General features: G+C 33.8%; 1 protein-coding gene across 1 annotated transcript; it reads right to left on the bottom strand.

The window, feature by feature from the left end:
• Positions 1–340: 340 nt before the first annotated feature.
• LOC106123384 (uncharacterized) lies at positions 341–3,472 on the bottom strand. Its single transcript, XM_013319655.1, has one exon. The coding sequence runs from the start codon at positions 3,470–3,472 to the stop codon at positions 341–343; it is 3,132 nt and encodes a 1,043-aa protein (XP_013175109.1).
• Between the last annotated feature and the right edge of the window lie 11,708 nt (positions 3,473–15,180).

Genomic DNA, 15,180 nt, shown 5'->3' with positions numbered 1-15,180 from the left:
CTATACAATAAGAAAGATGAATATAAAATAACTCTAGACTCTATATAAAAGAAATAATTGAAAGAAAATTAAAACACACGTACACACACAATGAAATTAAGAATTTACACTACTCCGTATCTGAATTAACACTCAGGTAGGACAAGGATGGTGAATTAAGAAAAGATTCGATTTGCCTCAAGATGATCATTTGCTCCTCAAAGGTAAGTGTAGAATCTCCGATTACTCTTTTCAGATGCACTATTGTTGTGCGAACACCAGCTTCAATAAATACTCCTCCGAAGTTCGATTCGTGCGGAGGATGATACCTCCATGCTGTTTCCTCGTCTGCTAGAAGATGCTAAAGTTCATCAGGTAATTTAGATTTAGCTCGGTCAGACATTTCTCCTAGTTCTCTAGACGCGTTGTCAGCCGCGTTCTGGTGTATAGCCACGTGTCTCCACTGCTCTCGTTCCAGCTTGGTAAGTATCTCAGATGTTCTATTGCGTAACCATCTCGATATGTATATCTTCTCTAGTTTAAGTAAGTCATCTTTGAATTGTCGCCACTTGTGTAATAGTTGCGGGGTGATCTTCTCTTCCCACGATAATTTTATTCTCCACAGGTTTTGTTTAAAACTCCTCGCTCTGACGCCAATAGATGCTATGCAGTTCATTGGGTTGTAAAGACGCGCTATTTCAGACAGCTTTCTTTTAGTTACATCCTCTCGATTCTCCTCATTTTTAGGTAGTTGCAAGTGATACTCAAATTCATCGTTGGTCTTGTTCCAGGTAATATCTAATGTCTTGATGTTATTATTATACTTGAAATGTAAAAACTGATTATCTCTTTGATTCTTTTTACAGATGTGTTCCACTTCGCTGTTGCTGCACCATTTTCGAAGTTCAAAACCACCTGCTCTCATTAAAGTATTCATTTGATGATAGTTGTCTATAGTTTGCTCTGTGGTTTTACATCCGGTAAGTAAATGATTCATATAATAATCTTGCAGTGTAATTTGCGCTGTTAGGGGATAACCTGGTTGCTCATCTTTTGATAGTTGTTGCAGACACTTCACAGCTACGTAAGGTTCACAAGATGTTCCAAAGGTAAGTCTCAGTAGTTGGTAATGTTGAACATGTCCTTCTAGATTTGATCTCCACAATATCCTTTGGAAATCGGTGTCTTGCTTGTTTACAACTTGACGATACATATTAAATAACTCTGCAACTGTACAAACTCTATGATATCTCCCTCTCACTAGAATATTACGTAGATCACTCTGTAATGTAGGTCCGACGAGCATATTATCATTTAAAGACATGTCGTTCACTCCTTTGCTCGATGCGTCGAACTCCACTCTTACTCGTGTAGTCTGTTTTACCTCTCTTATCACTCCTTGGTATGGCAGATAAACGTCGTAAGCATCTCGTAAGTCTCCCTCCTCGGTTGTTTCTTCGTAAATTTCTTTGCATTGCATTTTCTCTCTCGACTTTCTCCTTTTGATAGTTTCAGGTTCTCTTTCTATCTCCCATTGTTGTTTTAAAAGCTCTTCTTCCTTCACATGTATATGCATGCTGATAATATTGCGATTTTCTTGTACTAACTCATTTTTGATTTTTCCAGATAATATCCAGCCCAATTGCGTATTTTGTGCAACTAGTCCAGATGATTTCGAATGTTTCAGAAGACCATCTAGTAGAATTTCTCCGTAGACTTCAGCACCCAGAATAATATCAATCCGTCCAGGTGTACTGTAGGTAGGGTCAGCCAAAGGTAAGTTGGTGATCTCTGGCCAATCATGTATAGATGAGTCTCTGGATGGTATAAACGAAGTTAATCTCTGCAACACGAATGCATTGACTTGGATGGAAAACTCAGGATTGTGTAAAGATAAGATCTCAAAAGAAGCCATACTCTTTGTTTGTGTTTGACCTTCTCCGACTCCTGATATAAGACTGTTCACTGAAACTCGCTTTAACTTCAGGACTTGTGCAGTGGCTTCTGTTATGAATGACGCTTCAGATCCTTGGTCAATCAAAGCTCGAACGATTTGTGAATGACCCGTAGGTGATTTGATTTTGACCATAGCTGTGGCCAGTAATACTCTACTCAGTTGACTCTCATTGGTAAAATGTGCTACAATTTTTCTCTCAGGTTGTTGGCTTCGCTCTTGAACTTCAGGGGATGTATTCTCATGATTTGAATATACCTTTGAAGTTGATCTCTCTTCACGGTTAGATGTTCTCTCGTAATGCAGTAGTGTATGATGTCGTCGAGCACAACGACGACAGCTCGTACTTGAATAGCAACTCCTCACGCTATGATTTGGTGATAAGCAATTGAAGCACAAATGATTTGATTGCACGTACTCAGTTCTCTTCTCTGGGGTTTGTGCTGCAAATTGCTTACACTGATATAATAAGTGTTGTCCTGAACACATTACACAGGTGTACTCTCTCTTCTCCTCTTCTACTGATGAATGAAATGATCTCTGTTTTGTAGTTTGTCTCGTAGTGTTGTTGTATTGTGTTGTGTTAGCTGCTCTACAGTTGTAATGATTTGATGACTCCAACATCTCCAATGTTCTAAATCTCGTCTCGATAAATCTCTTCAGCTCCTCCCAGGTAGGTAAAGAATCTGCTTCACCGTCTGAATGTACTCGGCTCACCTCTAACTCCCATAGCTTTCTTGTCTCTGCATCTACTCTTGTGACTACTAAATAAATTATGATAGCGTCCCATGCACTCGTATCTATTTCCAAATTTTGTAATGATTTTAAACAGGATGATGTTGTATCTAAAAGTTGTTTTAAAGCAGCGGGCGACTCACTTGTTACATTCTTCTGGGAAAATAAACGTTTCATAACTTCATTAGTGTTAAAGCGCTTATTGTTGTATCGTCGAACCAGCTGGCTCCACGCCTCGTTATAATTTACATCTGTTGTTGATAGATTTTTAAGTAGAATTTCAGCTTCTCCAGATAAGCAGCTCTTCAGATAATGTAGTTTTTGAGCAGCGGTTAGTGTAGCATTTGTATGAATTAATGACACAAACATATCATAGAAAGTTTGCCAATTTTCGTATCCACAAGAAAATTTTGGCAAATGAATTGTTGGTAATCTCACGTCACTAGATGTCGCCACAGTACTGGGTTGGTTATTAGATGCGCTCACAAATGAAGTCGGCTGGTATAACTGTAGATCATCTTTTAATTTGATTTTGTAGGTCTCGTAAATATCCTCAAACTCTGAATACATATCTTCGGCAAAATAGCTAAGTTTCGATTTCTCAGATTTATCTACAGCGGCAACAATCTCGTTATGAATACTCAAGAATGACTCCCACAGTTTATCTAACGCCTCTATTTTCGTTTCAATATAATTTACAGTAAGCCGATCTTTAGGCGATTTTTTGTAATTAATCTGCGCTTTACTAACCCGCTCAAATAACTCCTCTTGACGTCGCAGACACACTTTTAATGCTTCAGACATTTTTAAATGTTCAATGTTCTCGTAACACGATCACAAAATTAATATTTCACTTTAGTTCAATTACTGTTCTCCCGGGTTTCGGCACCAAACTTTTGTTCAAAATAAAAGCATCGTTCTCTTCACTTAATGTTTATTATAGAATTATGATGATAACTTAACAAAACATATATACAACACACTACGATTTAACAAATATAATTAGTTAGGACAACACACTATTCTCTGTTCATTGTTACTCACTCGTTTTTACACACTGAAAAAATAACAAAACACACTCGATAAAATAGAAAAATAAAATATCACGGCGCCACTATGTGCCAGTAACTTTGTACTTTTTTAGTGGCGCCCTCTGACGTAATATAATCGAATTCCGCTTAGACAGTAATAGTACATTCATTCTCGCTGGAACAATAGAGATACGATAAGTTTTTACAAGTGTTTCTGCAGATAAAGACTCACATATAGATTGACTATTGATCATAGGAACATCATAAAGAAACCAAGATCGCAAGATTTTAAATATTAAAAATTAACATAATTTACAGTTGTTCTCAAAGATTTTAAATGAATACAATATTGTCGATTCTCGTATTATTAATATAATGATTAAACATAATTATTGTTAGTTAAAGATAATTAAATAAGCAGTGCAATTTGTTTATATTTAAACTTTCGTTTTTTTCATCTAATATTTCGTTTTCATTACTGAATTCTATTAACTATATAACATATACAATTAGAGATTAAATACTATCGTTATATATGCTAACTATGTACTCTATTGAATAACTATTTAGTGAACAATAGATATAACGCTGGGTATTGTGTTACAGTTTAGTACTTGGTAAATTACACACGGACTGACTATATTACACACACGATTCAAAATCCCTAGAGATAATGCGATTGTGTAATTTCTGTTACCTGAATTTCTTAACTATACATTCAAATATGTATTATTTAAATACACAATATATGATTGAAAAAGATTAAAAACGCTTTTCAGATATTTCTGTGTCGCTTAAAAATCTTTCTTACACTAGTAGATGTTGTTTCCACAATGCACAAAAAAATTTCATGAACATAAAATAACGAAGATCGCATTGGTAAAATTCAACATTTTTGTAGGCCAGTATACTAAGAATCATTTGCATTTCCCTTTTTAAACGACAGAGGGCGCAATGTAAACAATAATTGTGAAGATAACAGCGCGCTTGCAATTTCACAAATTGCCCACTCGGTGAAAATTTGCGGCGATCTAATTAGTTACCTTTTTTATTCTAATTTTGCTCTTTCATTTTGTGTATTTTAAAAGACTACAAGTTAATTAATATATCATGGAGAAAAAATACTTTTAAAAGTAAACAATATGCAATAAATTATAATACAATAATAAAAATTTAAAATAAACAATTTATTACCTAAGCTATCCCAAGTTTATGCGGAACTAGATTCACCTGTCTTAGCGAATGGTGGGGGGCATTCATTGAATGTGGGTTACACAATTGAAATTCATCGCATATCCGTACATCCCGAGAACAGGTAAAGTGCGCCAAAATTATATGGTTATTATTAAATAACTTTATAGAAATAAAATAATCTGATTTAATATTAAATAATTTTCATTTATTTGAAATTCAAATAATTAAAACTATTATTTTGTTGGTTGTACAAGCTTGGCAAACTCTACTCATCTTAGTTAAAACAAACTTAGGTTCACGTCATCATCGCAAATTGGCACTTGTAAGAAAAGTTTTTAGGTTAATTATGAACTAAATAAATAATCCTTGTTGAAATATCATTAAGGTTAACATTTATATACCAGGTATCCACAAAGCAGTAACTTTATCTAGATCAATATCTTTTACTATTAATATTTTCTATTTTATTTTACAAAAAAAAACTATTACAAATGTACTATGGAACTGAATTGTAAAATGACAATCCTCCAACACTTATATAAGTTTGCAGTCCAACTTTAAGTGATAAAAGTTTTAATGAGAGGAACAACTAATTCAATTGTGCTACGCGGAGGTAGTTTCCTAATAATCTGGTGCTAATGTTTCAACCACATTATAATTTCGATGAAACTTTCATTCATGAAATTAATATAATGATCGTTAATGTAACATCACCTCAAGCAACAAAACAAAACCAGAAATAATATAATACAATTTCTAAGTTAATAGTCTATTCCTTATCTTTTACCTTTTTATCTTTTTTAACATATATATACATATATCTCAAAAAGTGGTTGCTACGTGACATTCTCGGAAAACTACGACCTAAAAGAATAACCATTGGTAAACATTTCTGTAATTTTTTCTTAGGACACAACTGTTTAGTCATTGTAGTAAATCACGCTCTGTCTAGCAATGTATACTAGATTCGTGTACTCCTAATTGAACGAAGATGAATTACTAGCTTATACTCGTACTTAGACATTGGATCTTACTTGGTAGGAATAAGCTGTGGGGAAAATTAAGTTCAAACAATTCAACTGTTCATGGCCGCTTACTACAACTATTTAAACTATAAGTTGAAGATTAAAATATATTGAATTTACAAGGAAACAATACTCTATAGTGAATGTGACGTAATTTTGTGGCGAAAAAATCATAATTTTGTAGCTCGCACGAGTAAACTTTCTCTGCGTTTTGATACGCACGAGTACAACAGTGTATTTACATTTTTAATTAGTCTGCGTCTGCTTTGACAGATGTAGCAGAGACTAATGAGTAGTCATTACTCTTGTTTTTAGCGTATAGTTTTTAGTACATGTTATTAACAAAAAAGGTTGTCTGTGAGGTTGATTTACCATAGGAAAACATTAATGAAAAGTTGCATAATTTTATAAATTGAATTGATTTAGAAGAGAGATGCGCCACAAGTCGAATATATTTTAATTATAATTTATACATTATGATAATATTTTATAGTAAACTTTAAAACTATCAAAATAGCAGAGTATTGGTCTAACACATATAATAATTGTGAAAGGAATACATTTATTTCTTATGCAGGCCGAAATTTAACAATACTAAAAGTTGCTATTCTCAAAATCACACCGCCGGATGTTACTGTTGGCATAGAATGCAAAAACAGGCCAATTTTTGGTAAAAGAGATTAAGAACATTTTATTATTGGTATATTCAACTGTAGTAAAACCAAATGAAGTAGTGGCACATTGATTGATTGCATTTGCGAGTGGCTGCATCGTGAGATCCGCTATCGTGAGTTTAATTCAACATTGATAAATTATATCTGATGACCACGAACATATATTTTGAAGTTTTCACGCAATATACCACGCGCTATTCATTTACAGTACGTCAAATTTTGCCAAGTCGCAATTACTGTTTTGGTTTCCAAATATGAAAACGGAATCCTGAAATGGTATGGCTGTTAAGGTCAGAGAACACATAAAAATAATAGTAGAAAAACTGTCCAACTGCCTGTATATCTATGATATTCTGGAGACATAACAATTAACCTTGTTTTTTAAATCGGTCCAAATTCGTTTAACCTGCAAGAGATCACAGCGAAAGGGAAATATAAAAGTATCAATATAAACATATATTTTTTAAGAATTTAAGGTTGGAAGAGTTTAAGGATCTTTTTTTAATAAAATTGGGTTATTCGAAGAAATTTAAATTGTTAAAATACGTTCGTGGTCATGTTTAATGTGGCGGAATGAAATGATTGCCTATTGTTGGAAACTTACCAGAGAAAACTGCTAGGGATCGTATTTTCAATAAATTCTATAACAATTCAATTTATGGATATGTTCAGAGTAATAATTAATTGTTTCATAATTAACTAAATAACTCGTCTGAATTTAAAAACCTTGTATCTTACCTTTGACTTTAAAGAGACGGGATCTATCAAGAGCGCACACCGCTATGAGAAATAAACACGAACAATTTATAAACTTGCTTGATTGTTGCTTGTTTCGTGTGTCTAAATTATCGAGATAGTATGCGTTCATAAATCGTTTCAATATTACGTGTCAGCAAGATATACACGTGTTTCATTGTCATATTTACCTCATCTCCGCAAAAAGTGGCACAAATTATTTAATATAATGGCGGCTCTTTACCTAGTCCGTTTCTCTATAGTCAAAGCTTCGTTATGACGAGAAATTGAATTTGAACCGCAATGCGACGTCGTTCGATGTTGCCGAGTGGAAATTTGCATTTAAAAAATAATTTGCTGTCTGCAGTAATTATTTTAATCTCCCTATTTCATGGAAAACCTTGAATAGAACAGGTGCATTACTGATATTTGTATCAGATATAGAAAACGAATGTCATAAAGTCAATTAGTATTTTTAATGTAAATGCCGGTCTTTTCTTCTAAATTTAAATTTATCGTACCATGATAAGAGTAATGAAATTACATTTTGAATATTAAAATTAGTCTTAATTTAAACTGATAAGTTCCGTCACATCAAGAATCATAGTCGTCCCTTCGCCATTAATTAATCTCAGGATACTGTCATCGCGGGGATTCCTTTCTCGCTTAGTGACGTCATCGCGCTTTTTGCTTCGGCGATAGTTACGAATATCTTTGATAATTAAAGAGCTTGGTGACAATTTTTGGAAATTTGACTCGATTGACATTAAAAAAACCCCGCACACAGGCTGTTTTACTGGTCTTCACTTAGTGTAGATAGTCTCTCTTTGTAACTGACTCCGTTTTCTTTTCATATCATGTTTTCCTGGAAAATTTATTAAGTTTGTAATGGGCCTATTTAACTACTTAATTCAATTAAACCATCAAATATACGTAGAAAAATCGATAACCATTGGAAAATAATAAGAAAATTGTAATACCATGCTGACCTTCAGAGCTTTACAAACGACAAGTAGTTATCATAAATTATTTTTATTATGTTGCTTAATTCCTAAATTAAATTTGTGCATATCTTATTAAGCTATGATCTACTTTCATCTAAAGTTAGTGTAAATTAATTTGAGCCACTTTTGATCGCAGCATATTAGTTTAGTAATAACGAGATATGATGCATCATCATGTTTTAATCATAGCTTATGAAATTTTGCACTTAGTTTAGTGGTTAAATAATATAGCTGTTATAATTTACTGGAAAAGCTAAGCTTATTCATATGCAATTAAAAATTATAGATTTTAATTCCAATTTTTGTTGACTGACAACACTGTTCTAAACATATACACTATTTGTAAATTATTAAAACCATGAACCCGACTTACTCTATGACAAAATGAATCGAATTAAATTCATCAAATACCAGGCTTAACTTTGTCTCCTTTCCCTTTCACACTATTTTCTTATAAGGAAATGATGGATAGGGGAAGAACATTTGACGGAGGATATGACGCTTGAAATGGAGTAATACCTTCTTTCTGTGTGTCGTCTCCTTAATCGATTAAAGGTAGGAAATGCATCTGCAATTGTGGTTGTTTAGGAGCAGTGGTTTCGGCGAATTTATGTGGGCACTTGCTGGTTTATAAAAAAAATAGTTAGTGGTCACAATAATACTCATAAACATTTACCTTTTTAAATAATTCAGGTAATGAAATCAGTTTTTAAGTAACTTGGTCTTTATCTTTACACCAAGTAATATAGACAAATAATATAAAAGTTACAAGGATGAGAATATCTTGAGCGACAATCTACTTAAACCAGCGAAAGCTGCGATAAACGCGAAAACTTATGAGCGATGATTCAACGTATTTGAACTTCAAACGAACAATGTTGCCGGCGTCTATATTGGACAAATTATATTATCATGTAAATCTAAAAATCAAAGTTTGATGTTATTAAACACATTGTAATAAATTAAGGTACACTAATTTAGTGTACAGGTATGAAAAATACTATTTTTGAGACAATGTTTGCGCCTTTTTGATAAAAATCTATTTTATTCTATCTTTGTAATACAATCTTAGTAGATATGATATAAGTCTTAATCCTAAGTACATACGACTAGATATAGGCAACTTTTGGACGACTCATTATGGAAATAAATTAGAAACAGTTTTCTCTGGTCGTAACACGAACATTTCAAATCGATCCCATTGTGTTCACGTCATGCTTCCAGATCAAGTTTAGATTAGCTTTAGGTACAATTGAATGGAAGTACATTGAAATAACTGCAAATTAGTTTCCGATTTCTACAGTCAAGCATGAAATGTAGCGTCGCAATCGAACTGCACGTAGTCAACTCTGACACTGCGGTGACAAGGCAGTGCGTGACACGGTTTCTGCTGAACTGCCTTTCTTGGAAACTTATTGATACGATTTAATGACATTTTACCTAGTATCACACAATTTATAGGGAAATCAAGACAAGCCAAAATTAATATAAAAGTTTGTAACGTTAAAAATAATAGTGCACAACTTGGTCATTGCAGAAATTTAAGTTTTTTTTGTTATTTGAAATTGAAACAAAAATAATAATTATAACAATGAAAGAAGCGTTCGCGGATTGCCCGCGTTCTCATAAAGTCTCTTTAATCCGATCCGTTTCGAGGTCAAAAGGATTTTCACATAAGAGACGAGTTGAGGATTACGGCGAAGTCGTTATTCTGCTGAGTACGGCTTTATAATATATCACAATAGCCCGAGGCGGCCGCACTCAATTGCAAAAAGTACTCACGAACGGGATAAAAATCGATCGTAGGTAGCTTTGAAAGAGAGTAAATATTAAAAAAAAGAATACTGGAGTATTGGAAAGAAATAAAAGCACACTTAAAAACACTGTACATTTTCTAGTTTTAATGATGTGACAAAATACACATATAAATAATCTTTACTTAAGTTTTGGTAGCTTCTTTCATCGGTGTAACTTTACAACTTTAGTGTTGTAGTAAAGTTATCGTGCAATCCGCTAAACCGTCGCCGAAGGAACTTTTACGAGCGAAGAGTAAGTTTGATGACCGAAAAACGAATCGAAAGACGGAAGATATCTTTATCTTAGTTGTAAAATCGATGCCCGTATGCTGGATGCGGAGTTCTTACTTCGCTTACATTTATTTAGGGAAATGTCTACAATTTATGTTTTGATACTAGAAAATATTCTCTGTCTTTCCCTGGAAGGTAGCTCACGTGTGACGTAAAATTCTACACTGACTAAGTCGAGGGCGACTGCTAGTGACCAATAAGTTATCACCATTATTGTTGTTTTCATTTGAAAAAGAGCTGCATAAAATTGTTTATAAATTGAGTTTTTTTCGCTTCATACTCGTGCATTGAAATGTCATTTTCATTCAATACAAATTATTGAAATTGATTAAATTATTGTTAGGATTTGAGTTACATTGAAATACGCTTAACTTTATCAAAGGCTCATTTAAAATCATCCATCAACGTCATACGATGTGATGGCCGCAACGTCATCGCGTACTTTGTGGTAACGAGTATTTGATTCTTTGCGTCGTATCAAAAACCAATATTACACATTTACACATTAAGCCTATAAACAAAGCAGTTAACTGCGATATAAGAGGACACACTTTTAATATTATGTAATATTAAAGTGTGGTAAACTTGGTCAATTTATTTTCAAACATAATTTTTAGTTAAGAAACTTGATCGTGTTCTTTGAGCAAACTTTTATTAGCGAAGTTGGGGGTCGCTGTTTTGTGTCAAGTGAATGCATTTTTCATAAGCCTTTGTAATGAATCTTTTTGAATATTTTTACAAATAAAACAAAAATATTTAGTATGCAAAAAACACAAAATAATCTAATTTTATTGTAATAACATATTACCTATGAAAATAGAGAACATTTTTTTACTTGTACGAATTAAGTTCTTTCAAGTTGTTTTTAGTCTTTATTTCGATTCACCATCGCATCTTTGCATCTACAATTGCAAATGTCTATAGGCAGCGGTCACTTCGCTATTTCGGCGAATCCATTAAAATATAAACCCAAGGTTTCTTTCAGCAATAACTAGTGTCCTCAGATTATTTAGCTATTCAATTACTATTAAGATGTTGGACCGTTATTATAATTATTTCTCGAAGTGTCTCAGGCGAACTGTATTTAGATTAAACATAAACAGGAGAATCTGTTCTGGGCTCAATTATCGGACTGCATTGCTGTTGGGAACACAATTTAAGCTGAAACAAATTTATTGATCGCACGAAAGCAATTTACGTTAGTTCCAAATCGTCTTCACAGCATTATTGTGTCCTCAATCTATTATTAAATACGTTACATACATTTACTAATACTCGTAACATGGATATGCGCCATCTCTTACGTTCTCTTTGAAAACAACAGATAAAATATGGTTTTGTAAATAATAAATTATTATTATAAACACATGTTAATTAGTCTTTGAAATATGTTACATTTGCTAAACTTCATTGTACCCCCTAAATGACAGATAAAAGTGAAAAATACAAAAATCTGTTTGCGAAAACTCTGATCCCTGTCTGTTCGTAGTAATAGTAACACAGAAACCCTAGTATTTTTTTTCGTTTCCGAAACATTTTCGTCATCGCGGAGAGCTTGGAAAGCTTTTATTTACCTCAGAGGCTTAGCTGATGTTAGTGTTTTGAATTGCAGATTAATGTCAACTGTACAAAAGAAGTTGATTTTATAAATGCTGATATTAGAATTACGCCTTAAATGAATAAACAGTAAACTTATAAATTGGAGATGTAATCCATTTGTTTTTCGATACTCGAAAACCTATTGCTGCTGTGTGTAATTATGTGAAATTAAAGAAATATAAGATAAATTTGAAAAAGGAAGGAAGAAAACATGTCGTTGTACAATCTTGAAGTGATCTACCATATTACAATAGCATTAGGTTGAAATACAACTACACATAAGTAAGTCAGATTCAGAAAAAGAAAAAAACTTCTAATTATATATCCCTATTCGTCGGTCTACTGACTAAAAATGCAGGTGATATAAATGGTTGAAATATACGGAAATGGTTTCCATACAGGGCTTTTTCATATTTCACGCTCGGCCATGCAGATGCAGACACTAAAAAGTGAAATATGGACGAAGTCTGCGCAGCGGCAAACGGCGCGGCAGGCGGCGCTGCAGGCGGCGGGCGATGTGGCGGGCGTCACGACGGGCGGCGAGCTAAACAATCGAGTCTGGAGTTTTTAAAATTTAATAAGCATCGCGTAATACTCGCTCGCAGTCGAAACGCTTCAAATGCTGCATATTTTGACGGGAAAAGTTTTAACGGCAAGTTTATGTTCCTGGCAATTACGCCTACAGTTTAATACACTAAAAATTGTGAAAAAGAGCATCGTTTTGAAAACATGTGGTCACCATAGTCTTTAGTTAATGTTACTTGAAGCACAACAAAGACGATGTGTTATTTATGATTATATTTTGCTATGTATTTTGATGAATGTGCTGTGCTTTGGTGGTTGGATTTTTGGTAAATTTATATAAAAGTTTTCTAAAATAAAGCGTAACAGAAATAAAGGTAACAAAGCGTTCATCTGCAGGATATTCGTGGACACAATTCACCGCCTGTCAATATTAATATTTACGATGTTGGACACGTTTCTATTTCTATTTTAGTTTAGCGAACGTTCTGAATTCACGAGCGCGTAAATAAAACATTGTGTATTGCAAGCTATGGATATGATATCACAATAATTAATGGTTAGAAAAGGATAGCAAAATCCAAGATCCATTTAGTTGTTTGGTTTATGTTGTCTACTAGCTGTTCATCAAGATCTGTTGAGTCTTTCCGGACATACATTCGAACAAATGTCCAAGTATAGAATTTATAATATAATATTGCAGCTTATATAAAATTATTCTTCAATCAAACATAATTGTAGTTAATTTTGTATATAGGTTACTAAAAGTTATGTAGCCTTAATATGAATTAAGTCTGAGCCCAAGATTTCAATTAGCTTATGTAAATTATCTGCAAGATATATTCGATATAAAAATAGCAATACAAGTTAGCACAGATGAGACTCGCTTCTAGGAAATAATTTACTGCACCAATATTTCAACGGAGAGTAAATTTTTTACAGTTTCTTCTGAACAAAACTGTAGTTGCTCATTTCTATGTGTTTATCTGAAATATGTTTTCTTATTTCTTAGAAAAATTACAAATTAATTGTAAGGACATGAACTCCTAAATTATTTGGGAAACAGCAATACGCTGCTGCATCTTATATAATACTAGCTGTCGCCCGCGACTCCGTCCGCGCGGGATTAAAAATACATAGATGTTGACCGATTCTCAGACCTACTCAATATTCTCACAATATTTCATGAGAGTCGGTCAAGCCGTTTCGGAGGAGTATGAGAACGAAAATTGTGACACGAGAATTTTATATATAAGATAAATAGTTATTTTAATACTCTTAACCAACCGAAAACTACTAAGCGCACAATATAACTACTACAAAAATTAGTGCTAACCTCAGGAGTGTTAATATCGGGTTAGTGGGATAGTTTACAGCAATTCCAGACTCGCTCGCGTCTGTTACGTAACGCCCGCGCCGCAACCGATATCTAAACGCTGCTCAAGTCGGCTTTAATTACTAACCACATTACGATCGGGAACAGGTCATCTCTCCAGGGAGATAATCAGATATTTTGCTTGACAGTATCATGTATACTAAATGCTAGTGTCTATTAAAAATAAATTTTAGAAATCAAAGTAAATCCCACATTTTTCTGACTTCTGTCTCTTATTTTTCGTTAAAGGTAATATGCCGTAGATGCAGTGCAGCAAAAGTCATAACGAGTAGCAAAAATATTAAACATCAAAATAAAGTAAAAATGTAAATAAATGTAGCGTTAGAGTAGCTAGATCCGTATGTTCTTGATATTCGGTATGTTACATCGCAACAAAATCACATTTCAACCTGAAGTATGCAATGTCTTTGACATAAGTACTGTAGTCGTAAAAAGCTTCGTGAATTTTCTTATTAAGTAACTCTTATATACGTAAGCACTCTTGAAACAGGTCAAAATATATGTTAAAAGAAGTGGTAATTTAAAATGCATAAAGTTGGTTCGTGATGCCTCCGCTTCCTTGTCGCTGTCACAACAAATTGTGCATCGCCTCCCGCGCCGCACTTCCCGCCGCCCCGCCGTCCCGCCGCGCGCCTCACGCCCGCTCAAAGCAAATGCACTGTCATTTTAACGCTGCTTAGTCCCGGGAATAAAACGAAAACTGTCTGTTTTATATGACGCCCAGTGTATCTCTCTGAACGTGTCGTGTGCTGGGTTTTGTAACATGGCATTGTTTATACTACAATAAAATATGTCGTTTATTATATTTTATTACTTGTATTCACAGTCATTCTACGTTAAGGTATTAAAAATCGACAAATTACATTATTTTGAAATTTGAGAGAAACACCGAATTAACATAAGGTTAACAGTGTGTACAACATCATAAACCACCGTGTCGTCGGCGACAAAATTTATATTTAAATTTGTGCAGCGCCCCCTGTCGGGCGTAAAGTATACCAAAAATCTCATACTAATTTTGACGTAACTGACGATTACGATACGAATGCGCTTCTCACAAATATTTGTGATAAGCTCACGGTGACTCTATCGCGAGAAAAAACGACGAAAATTAAAAAATCAATAGGGAGGCTCTCTTACGAGAAAGAAATGAGAGCAACTAAGCATTTCTGCATGCAAAGTGCATTTTTTTTAATTTTCTCTCTATGCTTACTAAATCGACAAGTGGAAACAACTGAAGAGAAT

The sequence above is a fragment of the Papilio xuthus genome, unplaced genomic scaffold, assembly GCF_000836235.2.
Source record: "Papilio xuthus unplaced genomic scaffold, Pxut_1.1 DF828952.1, whole genome shotgun sequence".
NCBI classification, from domain to species: domain Eukaryota; kingdom Metazoa; phylum Arthropoda; class Insecta; order Lepidoptera; family Papilionidae; genus Papilio; species Papilio xuthus.
The sequence above is the reverse complement of the archived record's forward strand: the minus strand, read 5'-3'. Positions and strand labels throughout refer to the sequence as shown.